The sequence below is a fragment of the Lepisosteus oculatus genome, chromosome 24 (assembly GCF_040954835.1).
Source record: "Lepisosteus oculatus isolate fLepOcu1 chromosome 24, fLepOcu1.hap2, whole genome shotgun sequence".
Taxonomy (NCBI): domain Eukaryota; kingdom Metazoa; phylum Chordata; class Actinopteri; order Semionotiformes; family Lepisosteidae; genus Lepisosteus; species Lepisosteus oculatus.
Window position 1 is genome coordinate 1,187,968 of NC_090719.1, and position 25,917 is coordinate 1,213,884.

At 50.1% G+C, this 25,917-nt stretch overlaps 1 protein-coding gene across 3 annotated transcripts in view; it reads left to right on the forward strand.

Annotated features, from left to right (window-relative positions):
- mapkap1 (MAPK associated protein 1) overlaps nt 1-18,388 on the forward strand; it is a 90,971-nt gene extending 72,583 nt beyond the window's left edge. For all 3 annotated transcript variants that reach the window (XM_069183286.1, XM_069183285.1, XM_069183287.1), the window contains 3 exons: nt 1,706-1,843; nt 14,004-14,101; nt 17,189-18,388. In XM_069183286.1, the coding sequence (XP_069039387.1) occupies nt 1,706-1,843; nt 14,004-14,101; nt 17,189-17,314 (362 nt within the window). In that variant the 3' untranslated portion in view covers nt 17,315-18,388. The remainder of the gene's footprint in view (nt 1-1,705; nt 1,844-14,003; nt 14,102-17,188) is intronic.
- The last annotated feature ends 7,529 nt before the right edge of the window (nt 18,389-25,917 follow it).

Consider the following 25,917-nt stretch of genomic DNA (forward strand, 5'->3'; position numbering starts at 1 on the left):
CACATGGGTCAGGTCCGAGTGAGCGTAACTACCCACGGAGAGGAGGCTGGAGACGTCAGCGGTGGCTTATTCACACGGTTTAGTCATTATTGTTTATGAAGCACCTCTCCAAGCCAAGAAGGCTGTACATAGTGATAAAGGAGAGAAACGTACAGTAACAAATAAAAGAGCACCCAGGTTTATACAGCTGGGATTGTAGGGCAGTCGGACATGGGGCCAGGGAGAAAGGCGAGTCTTGGGTTTGCGGAGGAAGGGCCTTATTGTGAAAGAACAGGGCAGCGTGGGCGTGTTCGGTTCTGCTGCGCAGGGGGTGGAGCCGCGGACTGCCACAGGAAGCACGAGACAAGGAAGCAGGACGCGTCTTAGTCAGACTGACGCTCCCGCGCGTTAACTGGCTCGACAGATCAGCCGGGGCCTGGAGCTAGGAAGAGCTGCTGTGAGCGACGTGTCCGTGACTTCCTCTACCATGATCCTCTCACTGTGAGAAAGGGGTGAAGGGAAAGTCGGAGCCTTGTGCCACAGGAATGAGGTGCCCAGGTGAAATGCCAGGATGTTGGAAAGGCCCAAGCTCAAAGACTACACCAGATCTAAGCAATAAATAACTGCTGAGCCACTTCTTACCCTGCTTTGTGACATCTTTCTCTTGCATCCTGACGGAGAGTAACCTGACCCACCGACTGCGTGTTTGTGTTCTCGTGCTCAGTAATGAGCTCATTTTGAATGAGCGCCGTGTTCTTTCAAGATTGAAAGCAGTAAAGGGAGCAAACCTAATAACCTTCCTTACTGGGGAAGGCTTGGATTTCCCAAGCCTTCCCCACACACCATGTGAGACAACATGGTTCTGGGGAGAGTTAGGAAGATGGCACAGACAGAAAGGAACTCGCTCATGGCCGCCAGGAGAATGACAGTGGTATGACCGAACAGTACTCGCATTGCCATTACGATGATTCCTGTATACCCTTGAGTAAGAAAACTCCCTGGGCTGATGCAGGGGTTTCTGCCAAATTTGGTGATGATACATACAGAAACAAAAAGTGGGGGGGTCATGCACTCAGTAATCTTGAAATTCTTGAGTCCGAGGTGAGGATCTGTAGCTCATTCAGTGAGAGTTCCCCCAGTGACCCCAAGAGGCAGAGGTGGAACAAAGCTCTTGGCCGGGAGTAGGACCACAGGTCTCTGCAGCAGGCAGGAGGTGAGCCATAGCACCAGTGTCAGTGTATGGCGGGAGACAGACAATCAGGCAGGCCAGAGTGTGGAGCATAGAGCGCAGGAGCAGCAACTGTATGTGGCAGGAGACAGACAATAAGGCAGGCCAGAGTGTGGAACACAGAGCGCAGGAGCAGCAGGACAGGCTACAGCCGCAAGCACAGGTCACAGGTTGGACAGATGTAGCAGTCGCCACTAAGACAAATGAGTCAACGAGTATAACAACAACTATAAAAATATAAATGAGGAAGATGAGGGGCAGGAATCACAAGGTGGTAACCTTTCATGTTTATAACCCGCTCACCTGAAGCTTTGTAACCTAAGAAGGACGCATCCCCCAGTACAAAATTGAAACTGCATTTTTTGGGTTTGAATTCCTAGTGTTTGTGCACCCAGTTTGCCGTGAAAAAGGTGTATCATGAGGCCGACCTGAAATCGCTTGTGCGGCTGACTGACTCTCTTCCCCCCTCCCTCCCCCCTCGCTTCCCCACCTGCGCAGGTATCTCTGGGGAGAAGGTGGAGATCGACCCTGTGACAAACCAGAAGGCCAGCACCAAGTTCTGGATCAGACAGAAGCCCATTTCCATCGACTCGGACCTCCTCTGCGCCTGCGACCTTGTGGAAGAGAAGAGCCCCAGTGAGTGTTGCTGTCCCGTCTCGCGTCGCCTCTGTGTCGGGTTCCGAATCGTGCGCCGTTAACAGCGAAAGTAAAAGCTGATCTTCTTCCACATCGGAGTGACCGCAGGCTTTGCTTTCCCTCTGGCTGCAGATGAAGAGAAGCTGCCGCTGTGAGCGCGATGTGCCGGCGCACAGGTTTGAGTGGTACGGCGGCGTTTCTGTAATGTCCCATCCAAAGCTATTGTTCGCGTGATAATGTGTGCGTATGCGGGTTGCATTTAACCTAAAATCCGTCTCGCCCCGCCTGTAATGCACCCATGATCAGTCTCTTTTCTTCCAGCACAGCTTCAATTTTGGCGTAGCATGGAAGTTATTTAATCAGTGTTACCGTCCTGTGTTCACAGTATATTACCAATTCCGCCTGCGATCTCTATCAGTGCGGTGATGTATGTATGAAGCAGATGTTACAGTGGGAAGAGAAAAAAATCAGAGGGCATGAATTCATGAATTATTAGAAGCCAGGAATGGGAGAAATAGATATGGAATTGTGAGGCCTGTAATATGTTTGGTTTCTGCTCCTTATCTCGCCAAACAAAAGTGTCCCTTATCTGCCTTGCTGGGGACTGCGAAAACATCGCACGACTTGAGACCTTTTTTTATTTCCTTCATCCTCCTGCTCTTCTTGGGAATCAGAGGAGTGTGAGTGAGACGTGCGGCCAACAAATGTGGTACCATACCAAGGCGCGTGGTGTTTCTGTTACACACACACTGACACCTGCTGGTCGAGGGCTTGTTGGCCCGCAGAGAAATAGCATTGTTTTGGGGTTTTGGGCCAGTCTCCCCATGCTTCTCCAGGTTTCCCAAGATTATGATAATTATAATAATAATAAGATCCTGTGCACAGCCGCCGATCTGTGATCGCGGTGGTCTGGTGGGTGTGTGTGGGGGAAACTGCCATCACATCTCTGTAATATTATCCTTTTCCCAAGTCCTCCAGCGTCTTATATGACGGTGTGACATTTCCATTTTACTTGAGTTTAATCTCGATCTTCTAAATAAAACTCTCTAGCCTGCAGGCCTTACCCAGCCTGACCTAGTCCTACTTTAATCAAATGAAATTAAATAACTGCAGATTACCGCCGCGCTGGTCCTGACAGCTGGCCTGACGAGTGGATTGGATGGCAAAGTCCCCGAAGAAAAAACAAAAATTGAGAAAGAGAAAGGAAAAACCACGAACCTGAAAACGAAATTACCGGGTACTTCTTTACCCAAATACGACAGAGAGACGGTTCTCTGCCACCCGTCGGGGAGATGGCATTATTTTCACTTTCTGGCTGTTCGAAATTTGTTGGAATTTTTACGGGCTGTTGCCTGGGCTGTGGTGGGCATCGACTGGGAGGGAAGGGTCCGTCGCTAGTGTTTTTTTTTTAGATCTAGCTTTTTTTTTTTTGCCGTGCGTGTTTATTTGGACCTTTTTGCATGAGAAGCCGTGAATGCTGGGTTTTAGGTTTAAGACCCGGGCGTCAGCTGCCTGGTCGCCATGGCGCATCGGGGCCAGAGGCGTTTGCTCGAACCTTCCCAGACAGATTCCCCGTGCTCTTCGCTGTGACGCACAGTTGCAAAGTTTCTGCCTTGCGCCCCAAGCGCAAGTAAACGGGGAGCCGTGTACGTGACCCGAAACTCCCCCCTCTTGCTCGACAGTGCTGCCTCGATAAGGGGTTAATGCTGTGCAGCAAATGAGGAGATTCGATGTTGAGTGCTTCACAGGTCAAAGAAATATCCAGGTAACTCACGGCAGCTTTTTTTTTTTTAATAGCATGTACTGCTCCCTGTAACCCAGATCTCCTCCAAGATCTCATTCCTTTGTTGCACTGGGGCTGAACACTATGTTAACCTAGTAATTGGCATTGGGCCTTCCCCATTATATGGCTTTCTATCGAGCGGTTCTACATGACTAGTTAAAGAAGATGGCATGAAGATTAATGAAGGCGAGCTAATACAGAAGAGGGTACCTTCCCAGCACTTCCACTGAGGAGATATTAGAGCTCGACGAGAGCCGGGCTCTTTTTTTCCCTCCCCTCTCTGTCTTCTTTTTTTTTTTTGCCTTTAACCTGCGACCTTTGGACCTTCCTTTTTCTTGTGAGCTGCCACTTTGGCCGCAGCTGTGATTGATGTTGCTACACCAGTCAGTCCTTTCTCTTAGAACTGGCGGTTTACAGGGGGGGCGGCGGGGGGGGGGGTGCCTTTCCAGCTCAGTCCAAGCTGGCGGCTCGTGATCGGCGCATCGATGGCAGAAATCCTTTCATGTAGTATTCGTTTAAAACCAGAGGTAGCTGCCGCGCAGTAATCCAGTTGGCCTCGCCTGCCTCTGTTTTTTCCGTTAAGATTGCTTTTATTCAATTCTTGCTCGTGCCTCAAACAAATCCTCCTGATAGACTCTCTGAGATGCAAGTTCAGAAGCACCCAGGAAGACAATGCAAACAAAACAAAGGCTCCTTGCCCAGCCTGCCTGGTGCATCGTGGTGGTTTTTAAGGGAAAGGGAAAACCTTGCACTGAATCAGTGTTCTGACAGAGCATTACAATATTGTCACACTTAACATGCTAAAATATTTATACTGTTTAACTTTTAATGTATCCTCCGTTGATTTTGAATGTATAATGTCCTTAAAACGAATGCACTTTAATGCATTCATAAATACGAATTATATTTTTTTCATCCTTCGTAGGGCTTCCTAATACAATAATCCACAATCAATGAGGTCTGAGCAGCCAGTGCATCTGTGTTATGTTGTATTTTATCCTGTGTTTTTGTTTAGATTTAACTTAAATGTAATGATCTATTTCTGAACAGGGTTTTAGCAAGATTCTCTGGGAGTGTGACATAAATAACAAGGCAAGCAGCAGTCCTGGTGCACCCATCCAGGAGATAAATTAACAAAGCTATCGGGAGGTTGCGGTAACGCTTTGCTGAGATGTAAACTGCCTGGTATTTGGCGTTAGGGTTTGGAAAGACTTTGTGATTCCTGAGAATGCAGCCTGAAAGGGCGTCTTCTTCGGGGTCTGCCTTTTGGAGTCTGTTGTGTTTGGAGGGAGGAGGTTTAAAACCAGACAGAGTTATCGAAATTCTGCAGCACTTAAGAACAGTAAATGACTATAGTGAAAAGGACTCTGGAATATGCTGTGGGAATGTCAGACAGGGTCCTGTTGGCCTATTGCAAAGCAAGGAGAAGGTTTTGCTTATTGAAATGAAATTGTCAAAGCGCTTGCAGCTACAAAAAACTCACGTCTTATTGATACTCCACCTAACCACCTAGCCAGGTGTGCGCAAAATCAAGCTGTCGAGAAGCTAAAATCCACCCTAATGTGCGATTCGCAATTGCCCCACTGCACCCAGTGTGTGTCTCAGCTTTGTGGGGCGCAGCAGGGACGGGGGACTTTTTCTTTTATTCAGCGCTAAATATGCAAGCAGGATGCATTGAACTTTCTGAAGTGCTGTGCTATATATTCATAAGGGATTTAACTGTGTTTTTCTGCTTTTTTCAATCTGCTCCAGTTTGTTTAGCCTTTACCAAGCAGGTACATGCCACGATAGGGGCAGCGCAAGAGAAACCTAGCCTGGGTTTTTTTTTTACTCTTTCTAATCATAAATGAAATTGTGACACATAAGGGCGCCCAATCATATGGTACATATTGCCTCATCCTTTTAACAAATACGTTTCATAGCCCTATTAAAAGGGGTCTTCATCTGTCCTGTCAGCGCCAGTCTACCGGGGTTTTTTAGTTTAATTACACTATCCAATTAAAAAACTCTTCGCCGCATTTTGATTCGCCTCTCCTTGGGTTTGAGTGGATATGACATTTACAAGGCTTGCCTTTCAAGCAGACAATGGTGTGATTGATGAGGTGCAGACGCTATGAAGGAGGCGATTGCCGTGTGGAAGCAGTGCTTAGTGCACTTTGATTTATTTATCATCTGTTTCTGAAACAAGGCTGCCTGGTCCCGCTGGCTGGTGTCGACACGCCGGCGGGGGGCTAGGAAGGTGGGCTGAGCCGTGATTTACAAGGGGGGGGGGTGCCGAGTGGGGAACCAGGGTCCAGGGTGGGGTGTTGGGGGCGCAGGGGGGTTGGCAGGCAAAAACCAGAGCAGTGGGGACGTGTTGATCGCAGCACAGCGTAGCGCAAACCCCATTCGTTCACACAGCAGCCAGGGCGCGTGCGCGCCAGGCAGGGGGCGCTGTCGGACCCTTGGGCAGGTGGTGTTTGCAGTGTGGCACCGGCTTAGTCTAAGACGTACGGGGGCTCAGAATTGGAAGTTTGGGCTTTTTTTGTTGTTTTGTAAAAGCAACAGTATGCAAATAGCTCTTCCCCAAGTACCAAAGCGAACACAGATGATTGAACCGGAGGTGTTGTGTGCCATTCAGGCAGATCAAGTAGTTATTAGTGATTGATCTGCTTTCACAGCGCAGCCTTTGTGCAGGGAGAGGCAGATGTGGCCGGGAGTGGCTGGGATGTCCCGTTCCCTCTCCGGGGTGACAGGAGGAGCTGTGTGGTCAGGCGGTGTTGGTGACCACGGTGTTCGCCAGTGGGAAGTATTCCCGACTAGCGCCGCTGATTCACAGCTCTTGGGCTCACAAGTTCGATTCCAGGCTGGGGAGCCCGCTGTCTGAAGTTGGCATCTCCTCCCCACATTCCAGTTGGTGTGCTCCGGGTGTTTCGTAGCTATCGGAACAAATCAGTCGTGTGTTGTTCCGTCATCGTGCTTTAGCGAATTTGTGTGGAATTCACAAGATTTCATATCGATGCAAAAGATGATGAAGTGTCTTTTTTTTTTAAAAAAAAAGCTTTTTTCCCAGCTCTCTGCATTTCATCTCTGAGCTCCTGAATTGGTGTCTGCTTTTGTGTTTTCCGTTTGAGATGAATTTTTAGGATGCGAATAAAGTCTACCAAGGATCCCAAGACAGCTTCCTCTTCATACATATTTATAAAAGTCTAATAAGATAAATTTTCCTCATTGGATGAATTATAGACTTTCTAAACATAGACCAGCGCCCTGCCCCTCTCCCCCACTCTCTAGGGATCTTTCTTTTATTTTCATTTTTATTCATTGTAGTAAGAATATGGTAACCTGTATTTTCAGACTCGCACAGGGAATATGTCAGAACATGTGAGCTAGTAGTGAAACTTCATTTATATTGATTTAATTATTAGCACTAGTATTATTGCACTTACCTCGATGCAAGTAGGAAACCCCTCCTCAGGTGATCTGCATGGCTATCAGGTTTCCTGTTCTCCGTTATTAATGACACGGGTAGAGAATGATCCTACATGTCTCCCCAGGCTTGTTTTTCAGTGTAAAGAGAGAGGGCAGAAGTGCTGCGCCTATCCAAGAAATCAGTGCCTCTGTATCGAATTGGCTTTGTCCCGTGAGCCCGGCACCAAATGCAACTTCATTAATTAAAGCAGAGGACTCTCTCTCCCTCTCCCTCTCTCTCTCTAAAAGACAAGGCTGCAAACTTTATTAAAGTGTGCGGTAACTTACACTTCACTAGAGACTTCCATTAATTACCTGAAGAGAGAGGAAGTCTGCAGCAGGTTCGCCTCTCTCTCCGCTTCGTTCGCAGAGCAGGGGAAAGGGCTGATGGGAGAAAGATTCTTACAGTGCAACACGGTCCACTTCATGACGTACATGCAAATAACCAAATCTCGAAATGTTTTGGATGTGCGTCTTGCTTCTCGCGCATTTCTGTATGTACTTAAAAAATACATTAACAGGCGTCTCAGAAAGCCTTATTTATGTCCTCGAGCTGCCTCATGCCAAGTTATTGAAGGCTTAATGGGGGGTATACTTGCCAATTTTCTGCAACTGTACCTTCTTCTGCTCTGCCAGCATGGAGCAGATTGCGTTCAGACAGCGTAGACGAGACTCCTCTTCAGCCACGGGTAAGCAGGAGCTGAATTCTGCAAACCCGATGTTCCGAGTTTCTGGAAAAAAATTAAAGATCGTGGCACGGGGAAGGGGTTGATGCTCTGCCCACTGACTTTAGCTAGACTCTCAGAGACATAATAGAAAAGGATCTCTGTAATAGAGCTGTTCTTACAGTAATGAGAGGGTACATAAATCCCTTGTCAGAGCTAATGAAAGACTACACCGTACTCCACAGCACAGGCCCTAAACAGTGCCCGATGGAGTGCCACCGACTGCTTTTCATAATTTTCAATTGTATTTTTTTCCCCTTTTATTATTTTTTGAACCATTTGTCACGCTTCGTCGCGTTATCAAAATTGTCTTCGGTTTGCGGAGGGAGGGGGGGGCGATGGTGGGGGCCGTGTCTTCTCTTCCCTCTGTTCTTGAGCAATAATGGTAACATCTTGGTTGGAACATATTGAATGGCACAGCTGCATTGAGGCCCAGCGAGGCGTGAACGCTCAATGTACTACCTGAAAATGTCTAATCAGGATCCTCTGATGAGCTCCCCCTGTCTGCTTTTTCTCATATTCCACAGCTTGCCATTGTTGGGTAAATGACTCATCTCCACTGTCGACTGTGCTGAGCTTAACACGCTGCGTGCTGGGCAGGGAGCTCCGTGCTGGGCCTGCTGTCCGGGGGCGCTGGCCTGAAGGACCACCCTGCTGTCCCAGGGCGTTCTAGTTTTTGTGGGTGAGGAGGTCGCCCTCCCCAGAACCAGGGAGATCCACCTTGACTCATGACTGGGTTATGAGCCTTGTGGAGTGGATGCTCCCAGCGCACAAAAACATTTAAGCACAACCCAGGGCGAAGCAGGAATAAATAAGGTCGGGTGGACAGGCCGGGCGCTTCAGCAGGGCCGAGCCACAGACGGCTGTTCCTCTCCAGCCCTGGTACTGGGGAGGCAGGTTCTGTTCCGTTTCCGTTTTTTTAAGATTATTCTAAAATCCGGAAAAGAAAAGGAACAGATGAGCCGGTCCGGAGCCGAAGACCAAACCGCGTCTGTGGCCGGCCAGAGCTGGGGCTGGAGAAGACAAGCAGCAGCGGTTTCGCGCCATTGTCAAGGCGCACAGATATACTGCTTCGCACACTAATCCTCAAGGCGTGTGCTTGATTTGTGGCAGCTGTGCAGTTTTATACAAGAGAACCTTCTTTGGGCAGATTTGTTTCATGTTAAGATAAGTAAATCCTGACAGATCTGTGTTTTATTGCATAAAATGCGGCCTTTTAGCTTCATGGGAGCGCGGAGAGGAGCCGGTGATGTTCAGGACGAGGAGCCTCTGACGACAAGCAGGCCAGTGAGGTCTGAGTGGTGGGAGCAGCAGACTCCCTGCCAGCGCGCTTGATGCCGGCTCTTCCACTGTACTTTACCTGGAGAGGCCGGCGAGGTCCTGCTTCTGAAGGAGTGTGAGCGATGTGAATTCAGGATCACCAGATGACAAACTTGCTTCATTCACAACCAGACTGGCCTGTGTGAATAAGAATCAAAGAATTTTGTTATCGTAGGCAACAGCAGTGGAGGCTTTTAAAGTAAATGCCCAATGGTGATAATATATAAACATAACGCCTGATTGATTCTCGTACATGTGAGGCTTTAGTGTAGCAGTGTAAAAGGACAGCATGTCCCACCAGTTCTGAACACGCCGACCCTGGCTCATGGGTTTCAGATGTAAAGAGACCCCCTGGGCTGTCTGGGACCTGCAGCAGTCGGCAGCGGACCAATGAAGCTACTACTGTTCTTAACAAAAAGCAAGATTCCCAATTAACCGATGGGGAAAATAGGAGTCCCTGCAGTTTAACTGTTGCTGTGCTGTGGCTGTCATCTGGTTTAACTCTGGGATCGTGCGGAGATGGATACTGCGCTTTTCCCTGGGGTGGAGGGGGTGGGGGTCCGTCTGTCCCTTAAATCCTGCGGGATTGTGCAGGTTTCCATGGAAACTGTTTAACTCTTTAACGGGGGTGGTCACAGGACCATGTGCGAGGTGTGCTGCTGCAAACTGCAGGGTAACAAATCCGTACGTTCCTAGCCTGTCCGCCCGACCTTACGGATTTGTGCTTTGCCTCGGGTTGTGGCTAAAAGTTTTCATGCGCTGGGAGTGTCCACTCCGGGAGGCTGCGAGTTTAAGAACTTAACGCTGCGAGTCCTAAGCTGTGCAGCGGTTGTGTGTCTCTGTCAGTTGTGCGGCGGGGCTGCTCTGCATGGTTATTCTCCCTGACGGAGTCGTGTTGGCTGCGCTGTGCTTGATGACCGCTCACAGTTGTTTCCAAACGTCCTTTATCTGCAGGCACACTTGGCTAATCAGCTAAATTGTGATGTTTCTAACCTTTAACCTCCTGTCATCTGTTTCTTGTGTTGTTTTTGTTTTGCCTTGTGTGGAGCGTTGTAAACAGAATTATTGAGCTGGATGATTGAAGTCTGGCTCCCCGGCTTGCTGGGAGAATCCGGCGTGGGGAGGGTTAACCCAGCACGTGTGAGCCTGTGTGTGAGGGGATAAACAAGCCCAACAGGAAGCAGGGAGAAGGAGCCATTCTGTAGCTTTCCAGCATGTGCGGAGCAGACAGCTGTTTCGACATTTTTCACTGTTTCTCGCTCGGCAACATCTGCCGAGACTGGTTCCGCCCACGGTTAAATGAAAGGTTATCTCGGAGGCTGTCAATAGACTGCAGATTAATAGGAGGGGAAAACACGAATAGGTTAATTGATTAGAAGCCCGAAAGTTTTATGCAGGCAGTGGGTCCTGTTGGTGTCCCCAGCCTACTGAGGTGTTAGTGGGGCCAGCAGGGGGTGCTCACCCTGTGGTCCATGTGGGTCCTAATGCCCCAGTATAGTGATGGGGACACTATACTGTAAACAGGCGCCGTCCTTCGGATGAGACGTAAAACCGAGGTCCTGACTCTCTGTGGTCATTAAAAATCCCAGGGCGCTTCTCGAAAAGAGTAGGGGTGTTACCCCGGTGTCCTGGCCAAATTTCCAATTGGCCCTTACCAATCATGGCCTCCTAATACTTCCCCTCTATGAATTGGCTACATTACTCTGCTCTCCTCCCCACTGAGAGCTGGTGTGTGGGGAGCGTTCTGGCGCACTATGGCTGCCGTCGCATCATCCAGGTGGATGCTACACATTGGTGGTGGTGGAGGGGAGTCCCCATTACCTGTAAAGCGCTTTGAGTGGAGTGTCCAGAAAAGCGCTATATAAGTGTAAGCAATTATTAATTATTATTATTATTATTACTGACTGAGCAAGCCCTTGCAGAGACCTGCAAGACGGAAGAGTTTCCTACCTGTCCCAGGCATTTGTGGAACAAGCTGGGTTCATGACTTCCATTGCTATGGAGTCCCTGCTTGCCTGTTTGTTTTCACATAAGCTAACCAGAAATGCTGTGGCTTTACCAGCGAAGCACTGTGCACAGAGCCCCCATCGCACAAATACTCAAGGCAGCACAATGCTCAGTGTTCTGTTTAGGTTTCTTGATCCAGAGATTATCTTTTGAGTGGAGGTGCCCTGCTTCAGATACGTGAAATCTGTTTTAAAGTAAATATTTCGAAAGTCTTGACAGTTTTGTTCTGTTTAAGGTTAGAGGTTAAATAATGTGGATCCAACTCTCCATCTTTTATAGAGGCAAAACCAAGTGCTGTTATAGTAAAGATGTTCTAAAAACATGTCTCACTCTGTCTGTATATTTGTTGTTTGACCTTAGTTTTAGGTTAATTTGAAGACGGACAGAGGCAGTTTTGGGAGGAAAGTGTTAACAAAAACTGTTTCAGTCGCAAATGCAAAAAAAGATGTTTATTATGTCTAATAGGTAAATTCATGTAGGGGTTGTGATGAACAATTACTTTAATAATTGAGCTTTCTATAAAAAGATTGATTGCATAAAAGCTGTTTTCTGTTGAAAATCCATTAGCAGAAGCCATTTTTTTTTCAGTTTGACATATTGTCTTTGTATTAATTTTTATTTCCCAAGATGCATGATTCTGCAGCACTATGCAATGTAGGCTGTGCCCTCTTTGAAGAACAGCGTATTAGAAGAAAAAAGAAAAAATGGACTAACCACTTAATTGCCATAATTGATTATAGTCAACTGCAAACTGAAATATAAAAGTCACCATTTGGGAATTGGAAAGATTTCCATGTGCTTGGAACCTCTGGATTGGAGCTGCTGGCGAATTTACATTAGTTTGCATGAATATGTTAATTGTTAAGAGTGCAGAGCAGCGCTTGAATATGGAAGTGCTCTGTTTGAAGTTGCTGGCCCTCGCAGAACAGATATTGGGGCTGTCATGGTGAAAGGGAAACACATTTCTCCCCCCACCAGTGGTTTTTCTCCACTGTGTTTCTAAATCAGCTCGGCATCCTGATCTCTATCAGCCACCGCAGAACGTGAATATATTAACATACTAATTAGCCTTCAATTAGGAAATTCTCCTACTTTAGTTTTTTTTTTCTTTTCAGCGAGACTTTTAGAATAGATTGGACGTTAGCACCACCAGAGGCTAATTTGTCAAGTGCTTTAAAGGTTTTTTAATTATTAGACAATTTCTGGATAGGGAATTTATGTTAATGATTAGTGTATCATAATGGTGTTTAATTAACATATTATGATAAAATGCTGGGGCCTCTGCTGTTCTGACCACAGATTCGTCTGCATCCAGCATGCGAGATGTGCACTGTGTAGAGTGTACCCCTCCCAGGAACACACCGCCTCCTGGTGTCGGGAGATCTAAATCCCTTTTCTTCCCCCATCTTATAATCTTATCACAATTCGCCACCCCCCTCTTCTCCCCGCCCCACCCCCCCAAAGCGCTCGTCCCCGTTAGACAATATTTTCCAGCTTAATTAAATTTTGTGGCATTCATCGCTTTGAGTTTCTTGAAAAGTACTCATAAATAAAATTGTGTTACAATCTAAAACTTGAAAGCTGTGGCCTTTAGCACCACTGTGTGCTGATGAGACACAAAGATGGAGGAATGTTCCGCCTCCTGAAACAGCCACTGCTGTGAGGGGAGTGTGTGTGTGTGTGTGTGTGTGTGTGTGTGTGTGTGTGGGGGGGGGAGAGTGTAGTGTGTGGAAGTCATGAGAGCTTTTAGAGCAGTAGTTGGGTTTTGCTTTCATAAGAAAAACAATTGTGCAAAGCCAGCTGTGTCCCTACCCTGTCCCTACCGTGTCCAGGTCATGGGGTTTCCCACACTGCTGTTTCTTTTGGACTGAGCTTAGAAAATAAAGGACACGAGTAAGAGGAGTCTGTCCAGTCCGTGGGACCTGCCCAGCAGTGAGCACAATCTCAACACATCTGTGTGGCTTCTTCCCTGTCTCGTGTCCACATGCTGGGACCCGGCTCTGGCTGGGTTAGTGTTGAGGCTGGTCTAGCAGCTATTATTCGCGATCTGTAATGGATCTGCACATTTCCGAGATCAATGCCAGCACAAGATTTGCAGAGACAGAACTTTTACTGCTAAAAGCTCGGCAGTTGTGAAGCTTTTCTTTAGAAATGAAGTATGTACTTGTGCACCTTGCAGTCAGTGTGAATTTGTAGGATTTGTTTTCCCCAAGATGTATTTCCTTGTTTTTACAAATGCACGTTTGGCGAACGTGAAGCAGAAGGTGTGTGATTTTTAGCTGTTAAGTGTGATTGTGCGTTGTTCTGTGCGTGAGCACCTGATGCTAGTCGCATTGAAACCACGTCAGGCTGTGTGAATGGGAACATTGGCCGGCATCTCTGTGCTAGGATGTCCAGACGTGAAGGTTTTTTGTATCTCGTGTCCGTGCCACACCGGGCAGCATGGTTTTGGGGCGAAAGGGTGGAGTAGATGGGAGCCCCCTGGGCACCCCGACACACCTGAGCTGCAGGTCCAGCGTTGTGCTGCGTGAGTTCTGTTGGCCCAAAGCCAGAGTGTCCCTCTCCCTCCCCTTTCCTCCCCGCCAGCACCACCCTCCCAGGGGCCCGACGACCCGGATGATTGATTTTGCGTTTCCTGCGCCATGACGAGCCGGGGTTTGGAGTTTATTAAAAAAAGGGGTTCAGCTGCCGTGCAGGCGAGGGGTACCTGGAATCGGAGTGACAGGGAAAGGCTGTCGCCGTCTCGCGCGATCCCGATCCGTCTGCTGTGCTGACGGGACACCGGGGGGACCATCTGTTTCTGCGCCCCAATCCCCCGCCCTGACTTCCCGCATTCCTGTTCGCCGTGCTAACGCTGCCGTTCTCTTCCCTGTAGGTCATGCAATATTTAAGCTCACATATCTCAGCAATCACGACTACAAACCTCTCTACTTCGAATCCGACGCTGCTACCGTCAACGAGATCGTGCTGAAGGTAAGGGGGCCACGCCCACTCTCCGCGCCACCTCCGATGCCCGTCCTGGCTTTGTCCCCTTTCCTGTTCGCAAACCTTTGCAGCCCAGAGCCCTGCAGACCTTCTCGGCTCATCTGAGTGGCCTAAAAACTCAGCAATGTTTGAAAAAGACATTTAAACGCCTCACCTTTTGCACAAAATCCACTTGAAATGGTTCGATTCGCAAGTGGTGTTGCGTCGGAACTTGCAGGGAGGGAAAGCATGTCCGTCTGTTTTGTTCTTAACTTCTTACCGGGCAGATAGCGCTGCGTGAGAGAGGCACTGGGGTGTTAGGGGTGGGGGTGGGACACTTGGCAGCAGACCTGTCTATCGTCTGTTATTGATCCTCCGCTTCAGCAGTTAGTCAGAAATTGGGAATCCAGGAATAAATCTTTGCCCTAATGGGAGTAGGGGCTGGGTGGTGAGGTGGGGCTGAGCGGAGACCATGTGCCTCCGGCGTCCTCATGGCAGGTAAATCCTTCCATCCGGGCGGCGATGGGCGGGGCCGGGGACAGACCTGGGCGCGGGCTGCCCTGTCTGTCAGCTTTATGAGGGCTCGGCCGCCTCTCTCCCCCCCGCCCCCCGCTGACGCCTGTCCATCCCCAGGGCAGGCCGGCGTGTCCCCGGTGATCTGGGTTTAATATGTGTCCCGCCCCTGCGCTGGGCCTCTCCGTCACCCTTCCCGGTGTCCCTGACAGGCCACGCCAGCCCCCGCAGCTCCCCCGGGGGGCCGTGGGTTATTAAAAAGACAGCAAGGGCGGGAATGAGCAATCCGAAGCGAATCCTGATAGGCTCCTCCATAATCCTGCCGCCAACAGAGCCAGGTTAGGAAACCTTACTGCCTGGCTAATGCCCCGTCCATGTGCGTTGTAAGTAGCGAAATAAGACTGATGGAAGGATAGGTACTGCAGATGTCAAGACAGTTCTTCCTCTGTCAAGGGCAGTGTTTTCAGTAGTAGTGGATGCCAGTTGCTCTTGCACAGTCATGAGGATAAGAGTGTCTGAAACAGTCCGTCAGTGAAGTTCAAAACATGAGCTTTTTTAAAACAACGCATATCATCCTAAGGGCAGACTTTTGTTTGTGGAAATATTTTCTTTGGTGTGTTTTTTTTATAAATGCTTTTATGCGGCCGGCATACGGTATACCTTCCGGGTGACAGAGAAAAGGCGCCCCAACATTAATAATAAAGTTGCCAATCCAATTGAGTGTAGTTTTGCGGTGCCGTTTCCTGGTGGAAGCAGCCCATGTCCTGGATATCATCCTTCCTCGCGGGAGCTCAGCAGTGATGGCGCGGGGCCTGGCCGCGGGCAGCGCAGGAAACGCCGTCAATCCGGGAGAGAAGCAGGGAAGGGGAAACGCCGGCGCGGTTTCCTTCATCGCACTCCCCCCCCCCCCCCGCGAGCTTGGAGCCCTCTCGCCCATTCCGATTGAGCGGGCCCGTCCCGGGAGGGCCGGCGGCTTCGCTGGCTGTGGAGATGTTCGCTGTGTCTTTATGCCTTCAGCTGTAAAGCCTCATGAAAGACGGACGCCCCGCGGTGCATAAAACCGCCGCGGTTTCAGCTCTGCAGGGTAGAGCCCAGCTGACGTGAGGCCAAAGGACCGTTTTTATCTCTGGATTTCTGCATTAACCTTCCATTAAAAATTATCTCCGTTTTGATCACCTCGGATCTGCGATGATAAATCCAGGCTTTATGGGCCGTCTTAAAGCAGAATTACTGTTATGTTACAGTTAAAGTAACATATGTTCCAATTTAGTGTCGTCTCCCGGCTCAGCGTCGGTGATCGTTTCGCACCTTCGGTGTTTCACGGCCCTCAGTCCTGCGCAGCGAGAGGCACGTGGGCCTTGTTGGTCATGCGACAGGTTCACTGCAGGCTGGGCATCACGGGGTCCCAGAGCCACCTGCTTCCTTACAGTAAGGAGGATGTTTTTTGCAAAGGTATTAAGAAAGTAACACTAGTTTTTTTTAAGACTTTTATCATGCCCGGAATATGTTGTGTCAAAATGCTAAAAAAAAAAAACTAAAAAAATACCGATCTCTAACAGCAGGAAGGTGCTGGTAAAACTCAGTGTTAGCAGTTGAGCTTCACAGCTCTTGTGGTTTGTCGCTTCTTTTGAAGTCCAGGTCCTTTAAAGTCCTGCAATAAAAAGCTGCATCACAGAGGTAGAGGTTTAGATTTAAAACTCCCCAACAGCCAGTGTCCAGCGTGCACTGAGGATTGGGTTTTTGTAGTAACGGTTCTTCACCGGACTAAGGGCCCGAATGGAGCAGGCTCTGGCCCTGCGGGAGAAAGCATCTCGGCTGCCATTCATTAACGCTGTTTCCCCTGCACTGTGTGAGTGCGGCACCAGTCTCCGAATATCCTGGGACTTCCCCTTAGGACAGGAGGGTGATCCCGTTCGTGGGGGTCGGGTGCTGTTTAATACAGAAGAACCCGACGCTGGATTTCCCTGGATGGGTGGTGTAAAGGAGAGTAAAAATGGAACCTCAGTTCCATTTGAAATGTAAGAATAGACCTGTGGATTGAGATGTCCCAAACCTGTCCAGGCCCCCGTGTCCTCCCATTCCGACAGCAGCTCATCCGGTCTATCAGATCCAACCAGCATCCAGTCCTGTTTTCACAGTTCACATTGAGCATAAAGGCTTTGTACGCCTTGTATTTTTCGGAGCACGCAGTGTTGGATTTATCTTGGTCGAGCTCCGAGATTGCAGGTAAGAGCCTGGATAATAGCCGAGCTCTTCCCTGGATTCTCCAAGCCTCAGCGCTTGATTGGCTGAGCATCACCACGTGTGTGTGGGGGGGGCGGGGAGAGGGTGGCGCCGAAGCTCCGCTCCAGGAACGCAGCGTCCGACATGGTTAAAGGAGGGTGGGTCGGGGTGGCGACTCTCTCCCCCATGTGCAGTCACAGTGTTCACGGCTGAATAAACGAGGACTTGCCATATTCGAGATCAGGTGGATATCGCAAACATCATCCCCATTCCTAGCTTTTTAGAAAGGAGGCGGGAGAAAGAGCAGACACGCGGCGTGGCCGCGCGCTGACGCCCAGTCCTGTTGTCTCCCCGCGGCAGGTGAACTATATCCTGGAGTCGCGAGCCAGCACGTCGCGGGCGGACTACTTCGCCCAGAAGCAGCGGAAGCTGAGCCGCCGCACGAGCTTCAGCTTCCAGAAGGAGAAGAAGATGGGCCAGCAGTGACGCCGGTTCCGTCTCGGCACCGCGGGGAGCCCTGTCCACTAGAGGGCGCTCAAGAGGGGACGGGCCCTCGGGCAGGCCGAGCTCAGCCGGCTGTGGCGACACCAGGCCGGACCGAGGGAGCCAGTCTCGCCAAACCAAGAGCTAACAAACCTCATGCCACGGGTGCCCACTTCGCCACGAGGGGCTCTCCACTTCAGCCATATCCAGAGCGTCGCAGAGGAAACTGCCAGGCGCCGCCGGAACCACAAATACTGTTCGGACTCCTTCTCTGAGATCGCGGAGGACGCAAAGCTTTGTTTCGTTTCGTTTTTTGTTGTTTTTCTTCTTTCTTTTTTTTTATACCGCTGATTTCTGAGGAGTGTTGAGGACTGTAAAAAGACACACACACAAAAAAAAAAAAAGGTCAGTGAGCGATCGCCCCAGTTGGTCAACAAAGCTTCTTGTACAGCCAGTAGTACAGAAACGTGTTCCGGACAGGACGAGAGAAGACTGCTCCCCACTTTTCCTGTCTTAAGGTATTAAGGTGTAAACTTTATCAGGGTTTGTGTGATGCAGAAAGGGAACATCCTTCTTGCGTTTTTATTTGTATATAGCGATCGCATTCAGGGTTACTTCAATAATACAACAAACCTGCGCTGGCCATAGCTCTTCAGTGCCTCAAACTGTGTGATAGGATATAAATGCGAGAGTTTTACAGATGTGCTGTTGTATTTTTTTTAATGCTCCTACCTAGGACTCAAATTCAGTACCAAACTCCCAAATCTTAGATAAAGCTTTCACCTTAATTATGTATGGAAAATACTTTTAACAGAACATTTTTTTTCCTTGGCTGGTGAAATAAAGGATTTTTACAACCAGAGAAATAAATACCTGTACTTTTTACTGTGATCTTATAAAACGTTTTCTGCATTGTTACCTGTAAACTGTAATATATTGAAAAAGCACTGTCTGTTAAACAGATTGAAGCTGACACTTGTTCAGGCTGTCCAGTCAGAGACAGTTAGGGAATGTATAACGTTTTTACAAGTTTTTTGTTCTTTTTGTTAATGTGATAAAATTTCTCCCATTTCCAGATCCTATTTGTTTTTTCTTTCCTTTTTTGTTGTTGAGGTTTATTTTCTTCCTCTCTGCAAAAGCATCTGCACCAAGATTCCAGATGGTTTGAAAATCTATTCCTTGCATTCATTTACTGGCTCAGGTCTCTGCTTTCCTCACTCCTAGAGCTGATTCTTTTTAGTTTTAATGAACGGGAGGGCTGTGTGCTTGAGGAGGAGGAGCAGCCAGTGTCTCGTGTGAACACATCCCCTAGTAGGCTTGAGGAAGGGTACCTGTAAGGTCCCACACCGGAACACAAGAGTAACGCTGAACTTGGGAAATGAGTGTTTCTTAATCAGGTGTGCACTGGAACATGCACTTTCATATAGCCCCTGCCACCCATGCTGGGGACGAGGGGGTTGCATTCTGTACAGTGCAGAGCGTAAGAATTGTTTTCTTTGTAATCTTTAAAATCAAAACATGCTTTGAACGCATGTCTGTGAGAGCTTGAAGGCATGTCGATCCTGGAATAAAGAGACGGTGCCCTGTGGAATTTAGACTGAGAATCCCGCCTCGAAAGGGGTTGAACGTGAGTACCTCATATTTATGAATTGACCATCATCATAATGCTTCTGATGATGAGAGTTACTGGAGTTAATACAGTGTTTTGTATTGCCCAAAGGAGTCCGAAGTGACGCAGTTCATCCGCCACTGAGGTGCAGCCCCGCCTGGGTGACGCACAGCTTCCACTCCGCACCAGAGAGAGACCGCTCCACCAGGTAAACCAAGAGGGGACTTAATGGAGGCCGGAGCGTTAGTGGGGGCCCCAGGGTGGCGTCTCTCCTGAAGGGCGGATCATGATTGCTTTGCAGTGGAAGGAAGAAATGAAGGAAGAAGGAGTGCAAGCAGAAAGGAAACTCTCCTGTTGGCTGCTGCCACAAAAACCTGGATAGATGCAGCCCCCCCCCCCAAAAAATGAAGGCAGCTCTGATTGCAGCTGCCTCTCGATCGATTGGAAACGCAGACTCGATCTCCAGCCCCCCGGTCTCGTCCCCTGTCCCCGCTCCGGGCCTCGGGAGCTGCTTGCTGGAGATTTATGCGTCACGCCTAGGCGGCTCCACTGGGAGTTTCCATCATTTCTTTATTCCGGAGTGAGGAGAGGTGCACTGTGTGTTTGTTCCACTTCGTTATTAAAGGGGCACTTCTTTAGCTGCAGGGCAAATTACCAATAAAGTCGTTTTAGGAAGGTGGTGGTGGGAGGGGGGGGGTCTTCTTTCCAATAAGTAGCTGAGCAGCAATATTGACCCCTCACCAAGCACTCCCAGATCTCCGGCAGGAAAGGGGCAGAATTAAAGGGGCAACGGTGTTTCCGGTATTGGAATTCTCCTGGTCCCCTGTAGGGAAAAGGCTTTTGCGCAGAGGTTATGCTTTTCAAATCTATCGTTTTTCTTTGTTAAAAAAGAGACGTTGGCCTTTGGGCAGTATTGAAAACTGCGCAAAGGCGTAACTAATGCTGTGGGACTCTGGTGCTTCGTCTTGCCTGGTTCAGGTAGGTTTGTCCGACTGCGGTGACGCTCCGCTCTGGAAGTGAAAAGCGAGGTTCTTCACTTCAGCTTGTGTGCAGGAGGGGTCCGTGTCCGGGAGGGGCCCCCTCGGTACGGGCGAGCGACCCCCGAGCCGCGGTGCCCGCTGCAGCCTCCGCGGAGGCCCGCCCCTCGCCGTCCTGCGGCGCACCTGCTTGGGGGCGCGTGCCAGCCCCCCTCGCCTCGCCTCGCCTCAGCTCGCCCGCTCCCTGCTCACTGGGCTGAGTGAAGCGCAGGTTGTGCCCAGGGCCGCCTCAGGCTCTGCCATGTGTTCAGGCCTCGGGGGCGGGAGTGCCTCGCCGCGCTGCCTTCTGCCGCCTCCTCCTCCTCCTCGCCTTCCTCCTCGGGTGCTTTGCCCACATCTGCGGCGCTCGAGCTGTGCAGAGCCTCGCTCCCCTTATGTAGCGACCATAAAAAATCTGGACGGGCTCCTTCATTTCTTTTCAGGTGGTTTTAATTCCTTGCTCACGTTCGTCCGCCTCCTGCTCCTGATTAACACCTCGTAAAACCGCGTGTTCCTGCAAAGCGACCTGCAATTGAGCTTGACCGTTTGGCCCTCCTGTGACCCTGGGCTGTTCCCTTCTCCTCTGAAGGCCAGTGCAGCAGTGAACCATGTAACGGCCCTCTTCTTGCAGAGAGCACATCAAGAAAATGTGCAGCAGTCCTGCCCTACTTATGGGACTGGTTGCACATAACCGCACTTTGTGGGATTTGTTAATCTCTCTTAGCATCTGCACTCACTGGTGTAATTTGCTTTAAGAACAGGGGCTTAATTGAATGCTGCACACACTCTGAGGCACAAGTCAATGTTCTTGCAGCATGGGAGTCTTGTAGCAAATGCATACCCCCTGCAAGCGCAGGTTTCGAGTCCTCGGTTGTTCACTCCTGCTGAATGCTTGAGTTCTTCCGGGCTCTCCGGGTGATAACCATGTCAAAGTCCATTAAGGGTGATGCTCATGAGCTGTGGCACCTAACTTAGCAACCTCTTTAACAATTCTGAGCCATGCACTCAGCTGTGCATGTTGGCCCTTTCTCCAAAATAACCCCCTTCTCCGGGTTGGTTTTCTGAGAAGTGCCTGCTCTTTCCAACGTGCGCGTTTCCCAATCCGAATCCCAGCATTAACGTTAACCGGGGAAGAGCCGAGCTCCCCGGGTATCCTGCCGGCCCGGCTACCCAAATCCTGAAATAAAAGCTGGTGGATGAGTCAAGCAGGGCTTTGTTTGGTGCGTGCTGTTGTTTTTGTAGGTGATTGAAAATAAATCACTGCAGGGCTGCAGTGACCGAGCTTTAATCCAATTATTATTTCAAACGCTACAAGTGTCGCATTGCTACGGACAGGTCTTGTGGCGAGCACACTAAAATGGATGGGCTAATTTCCAGTCTTATTGACATACACTGAACAATGAAACCCCTTCATTCTGTTAACTCTTACAGTGCGCACCTGTCCCACCAGACGCTGGTGCTGTGTGCTTGTTTTGATTTTTCGGGGCGAGTCCTGCCGGTGTTGGCCGCGCGGCCAGTGCAGTCTGGGGGGTGGCTGCTGCTTTTGTCAGGGAATCGGCAAAGGGCTAAAACAATAGCTAATGAACGTCTGCTCCCTGTTGGGTTGGCGTTTCCAACAATGCGGCAACATCTGCGCTTGTGTGCTGATGCAGCCTCCCCTGGGCTGCCGCTGTTACAACACTGTTGTTGCTACATTTACTTGTCCCCTAACGAGAGAACACCCCGGTAAAGCACAGTGATTCTTCGCAAAGCTGGGTTAAGACTCGTCGGGTTGTATCCTTTCTGAAAGAAACGGAGAACTGAAGATGAAGTCGACACTTTTGTTTGAGTCAAGCGCACCTCTGGTCCCAGGTCCCAGGTACCAGGCTCACCGCCGCTGTTCAGCCTGTATCCCAGAATCCTCCTCTTCCTGCTGGGGCCTGGTTTTCATCTGCTCCTACAGCAGACTCGTCCTGCACCCCGGGAATCGCCGTCCTCTTCCTGCGCCCGCCCAGGCTGGGAGCACCTCGACGGTCAGCTGGGCCCCCTGCTGCGGGCGCCGACGGGCTGCGATCCTGCGGAGCAGGCAGGCGGGCGGAGGAGCGGCGCGGCTCTCGCTGGGAAGAGCACCCCCCCGAGCAGCGGCGCTCCAACGTGCCAGTTCACTTCGGGGGCGAGTCCTGAAAAAATCCAGATCTTTGCGTTTGAACCAGGAGTTTGTCCTGAGCTGCCGCGGGTAGGAATGGGCATGTCCATCCTGATCTGATTTTGTTTTTAGAAAATGAATAACGGCGGCAGAAAAAAACAAAACGAAAAGCCATCGGTTCCGAGTCGGGCTGCCACACGACCGGGGGCTCCGAGCAGGAAGCCTACCTGGTAATTAGAATGCAGTCCTGGTCCCCCCACCCCCCCCGACCCCCCTCCCCTGAGCGCTGGCAGCGCCGGCGTCGCCCGAGACCCCGGAGGTGAGAGGCGCCACCTGCACTGCCGCGCCACCTGCGCCTGCTTCCCGGTGCCTGCCTTCATTACGCCGGGAATTTATAAAAGCGCTGCCGGCCCCCAACCAGCCGATTCTTCACAGAGCTGCGCTAAAGCGGCTCTTTATTAGAATTAATGTCGCACTTCAGAGAGGAGCCGGCGCGCGGGCTCGGCCGGGGTGCCACGAGAAAGAGTCCCCGGCCCCCAGCTGTCACTTCGAATAAAGCTGGGAGGACGAGCCGCGCGCGGGCATGAGGCTGGACAGCTCGTGACAGAACTGTTTTGGGGGGCCAGGGGAAAGCAAGGCCATTTTTTACAGCAGAGCGTCATGACTATCTGTCATTGCACACAGACATAGATGAACGGGCCACCTTATATATACATAATGATGGCAGGCAGAACAGATAGACACATATGCACAGACGTATATATCTGCGTAGTGTGCCGTCTTTATTGTGTTGTAGAAAATAAATTATGACATTATTCCCCGAGGCCCACAATAACACAAGGTGTTCTTTAAGGTCTCTCTAAGCCAGGTGCAGGCCTTTGTTTTAATCTGTTCTAATCCTTCTTGCAGCGAGCAGGTCGGAGTGATGGGGGTGGACTTGGGTGACTGATGAGCGCGTGAGCAAGGCGTGTCGGGATGTATCCGCTGCACACTGCAGTCATCCTGTTGCAGAGCTGGGGGACAGGGTGGTGGAGAGGTCGCGTTTACTTGCATCAGGTCCGTTTTTCCCCGTCTCATCCTGAACCCGCGCTGTTCTGTCTCCCGATCTGCCCCGGGTTTGTGATCTGCACCAGCTGCAGCGCTGTGAGGTGACTCGGGGGTCAGGGGTCAGCACACACCAGGGCTTCAGGGCGCCCTGGCACTCCTGCCGAATTCCAGACAAGCCCAGGGCCCGTCCCGGACAGGTCGGGCTGTGGGGGCGCGGCAGGGTGAGCTCGGGGGCGCTTGTGATTCTGTGTGGTGGCCTGGTCACTGTTCACAAGTTTCACTGTTTCACACTTAGTCTTGCCAGCTCCTGTCCAGCTTTCCCAGGCCTTCGCCATGCCTTCGGTGAGCTTTGGCACACTTCAGGACATCTCACAGTGGAAGCAGAGCCATTGCTGACGTGTCTTGTTCTAGAACAGAGGCTGTTTGTTTCCGTCGCTCTGCTGGGACGGGTTCACTTGCAATCCAGGACCGTTGGGGAGAGAATGAAATTGTGTCCCCGTGGCTAAGGGGATCAAGAGCTGAGCTCCACTCCACTTTCAACAGGTTGTCCACTTCCCCGTTGTCCACTACCGTCACGGCAGCTGTCCGGTTTTAAGCGACGACTCGGCTGATTTTAAAAACTTCCGCTCAAAAGCGGCGTGTGGTGGCCGTTACAAAACCGATCGGGGTTTGAGGCCTCCTCTAGTACGCACCCTGAATTTCACAACGGACATGTTCGTGTGCACGTCGGCCGGCCTAGGACTGGAGGGGCGTTCCAGCGTGGCTCTGCCTGAACACCCCGAGAAAGCTAACCTTGGAGGGAGGGAATTTTTTTTCCTAACACAAGGTGCCAAACCGGGTTCTGCGTTGCTGAAAACATCCCACCTGCACGCAAGCAGGGAGAGAGTTACAGGCCGGGGAGCTGGGAGTAGGAGTTAACTTTCTGCGCGTGCTTGATGTGCTGATGCACACAGGCCTGCGAGCGAAGCAGGAGCTTTAGACAAACACTGCTGGCTGGCAGCGGGGGCCCGGCGGAGCACGTTTGAAAGGAAGTGGGCATCACTCACCGCTCCCAATTAAACACAAATAGCCGGATAAAGGTTCCTGTCTTTAAATGTGTTTTATGATCTTCCAAGCACCAGGGGTTTTTAAAAATACATCAACTTGCAGTTCTGTAATGCCAACAACACTTTCCCCACTTCATTAGTGTTAAAAAATGGTTAAGCGTTTTAAGGGCAAATCTGCTTCTTTAGTCTTATTAGCTTCTTGCGATGTCGTTAAAGGGCAAAGCAGGTTCCAATTAAAACAGCCGTTGTAAAAGAACAACCTTGGCGCTGGATTAATGTTGAAAAGCAAAACTTTTTTTTAAGTTACAAAGCAAATGCAGATATTTGCAAAAAAATTTTCATTCTACCAGTGCATACTATATACGTCATTGCCTGTTTCCAAAAGATTAGCAGGGCTGAAGGGCTTTGATTAATGCAACGCGTCATAATTTCAAAGGTTACAATGCAAATATACTGTGTTCTGCTTAATTCAGGGGAACAGTTGTTAAACATCATGTGCAGTTCCACTTTTGCAAGCTTTATCTGAACTATTGAAGGCTTTATTTGAACTGCTGGGAAGTGTGGGTGCCACCAATGGCAGAGCTGTGACAGTGGTGCCACTTCTGCAGAAGGGAGTGTAACAGATTGCAGTATGAACGTTCAGAGAGGACTTGAGCGTGATGAGAAAGGAACAGCTGGAGGAGGAGGAGGAGGAGGAGGAGGAGTGCAGCGAGGAAGAAGTCAAGAACAAGCACTTCACACCGATATGGCGCTGAGACCAGAGCCCCTACTACACCAGCAGCCTGCCTCCACTCCCAGCAACAACAACACAGTCTCGCCTCTGTCCTTCAAATCGCACACTGAGAAGAGAGCGCCGAGCACAGCCTCTCCTGCTCGGGAAGGTGCACGGCAGACTGTGTCTTAAATCTGGTTACAGTCCTGTCACTATTCATTCCAAGTGTGCACCTCTGCTTAGCAGTAAAATCTCAACAGGGCATTGTTCATGATAGGAAACAATGAGCATGATTTGTGAACTCTTGCAGTCTTTGTAATTTCATCAGTGTAATGGGATTATATTTCAAATCACCGCTCCTTGTTCATTACGCATTTAAACTCCTTTGACAGAAAAAAAACTTAAATAAAATGTGCATGTCAGCCCTGGTTGACTCCGCTGGCTCCTGCTCTTGATTAGACAAACACTGCGCCCAGCTTCTGAATGGGAAAAAATAATGTGCTCATTTATTCATTTTTCCGACGAGTCACAATAGATTTTTAACTACCAATGTCTGACCTCCCTCAGGTGTTCCACGCTTAGAGGGTTAATAAGGCTGAACACTCCCGACTGGAGCGAGTGGGAAGAGTGCACTGGGATCGGAGTCGGCCACAATGAAATAAAGAGGGACAAAATCGAGCACAAAACAGCCTCGGTTTTTTCTTTTCCAAAGGGAGCCGTGGAATTCCACTTAGATTCCAATTCCGGAGTCCTCTCAGGGACCATTAAACCCAGCGTCGCAGAAGCTCTGCTTGTTAGCGCTCGACTCCGGGCTCTCGGCAGCGAGGGCTGCAGCCCCAGATCAGGCCAGGAGCCCCGAAACGTGGCGCCGAGGTTGGGCTGCCCCCCCCGTCGGGTGAGCCCGGTCCAGCCGCCACCTCAGGCCCTCGGCGCAGGGCTGCTGTCGCTCGGCAGTCACCTGCCCGGGTCTAGGCTGTGACTGGAGCACCAGGGCGGATCTCTATCCTGGCCTGTGTGAGCCACACAGCTTGACTACCGGCAGAGACCGATT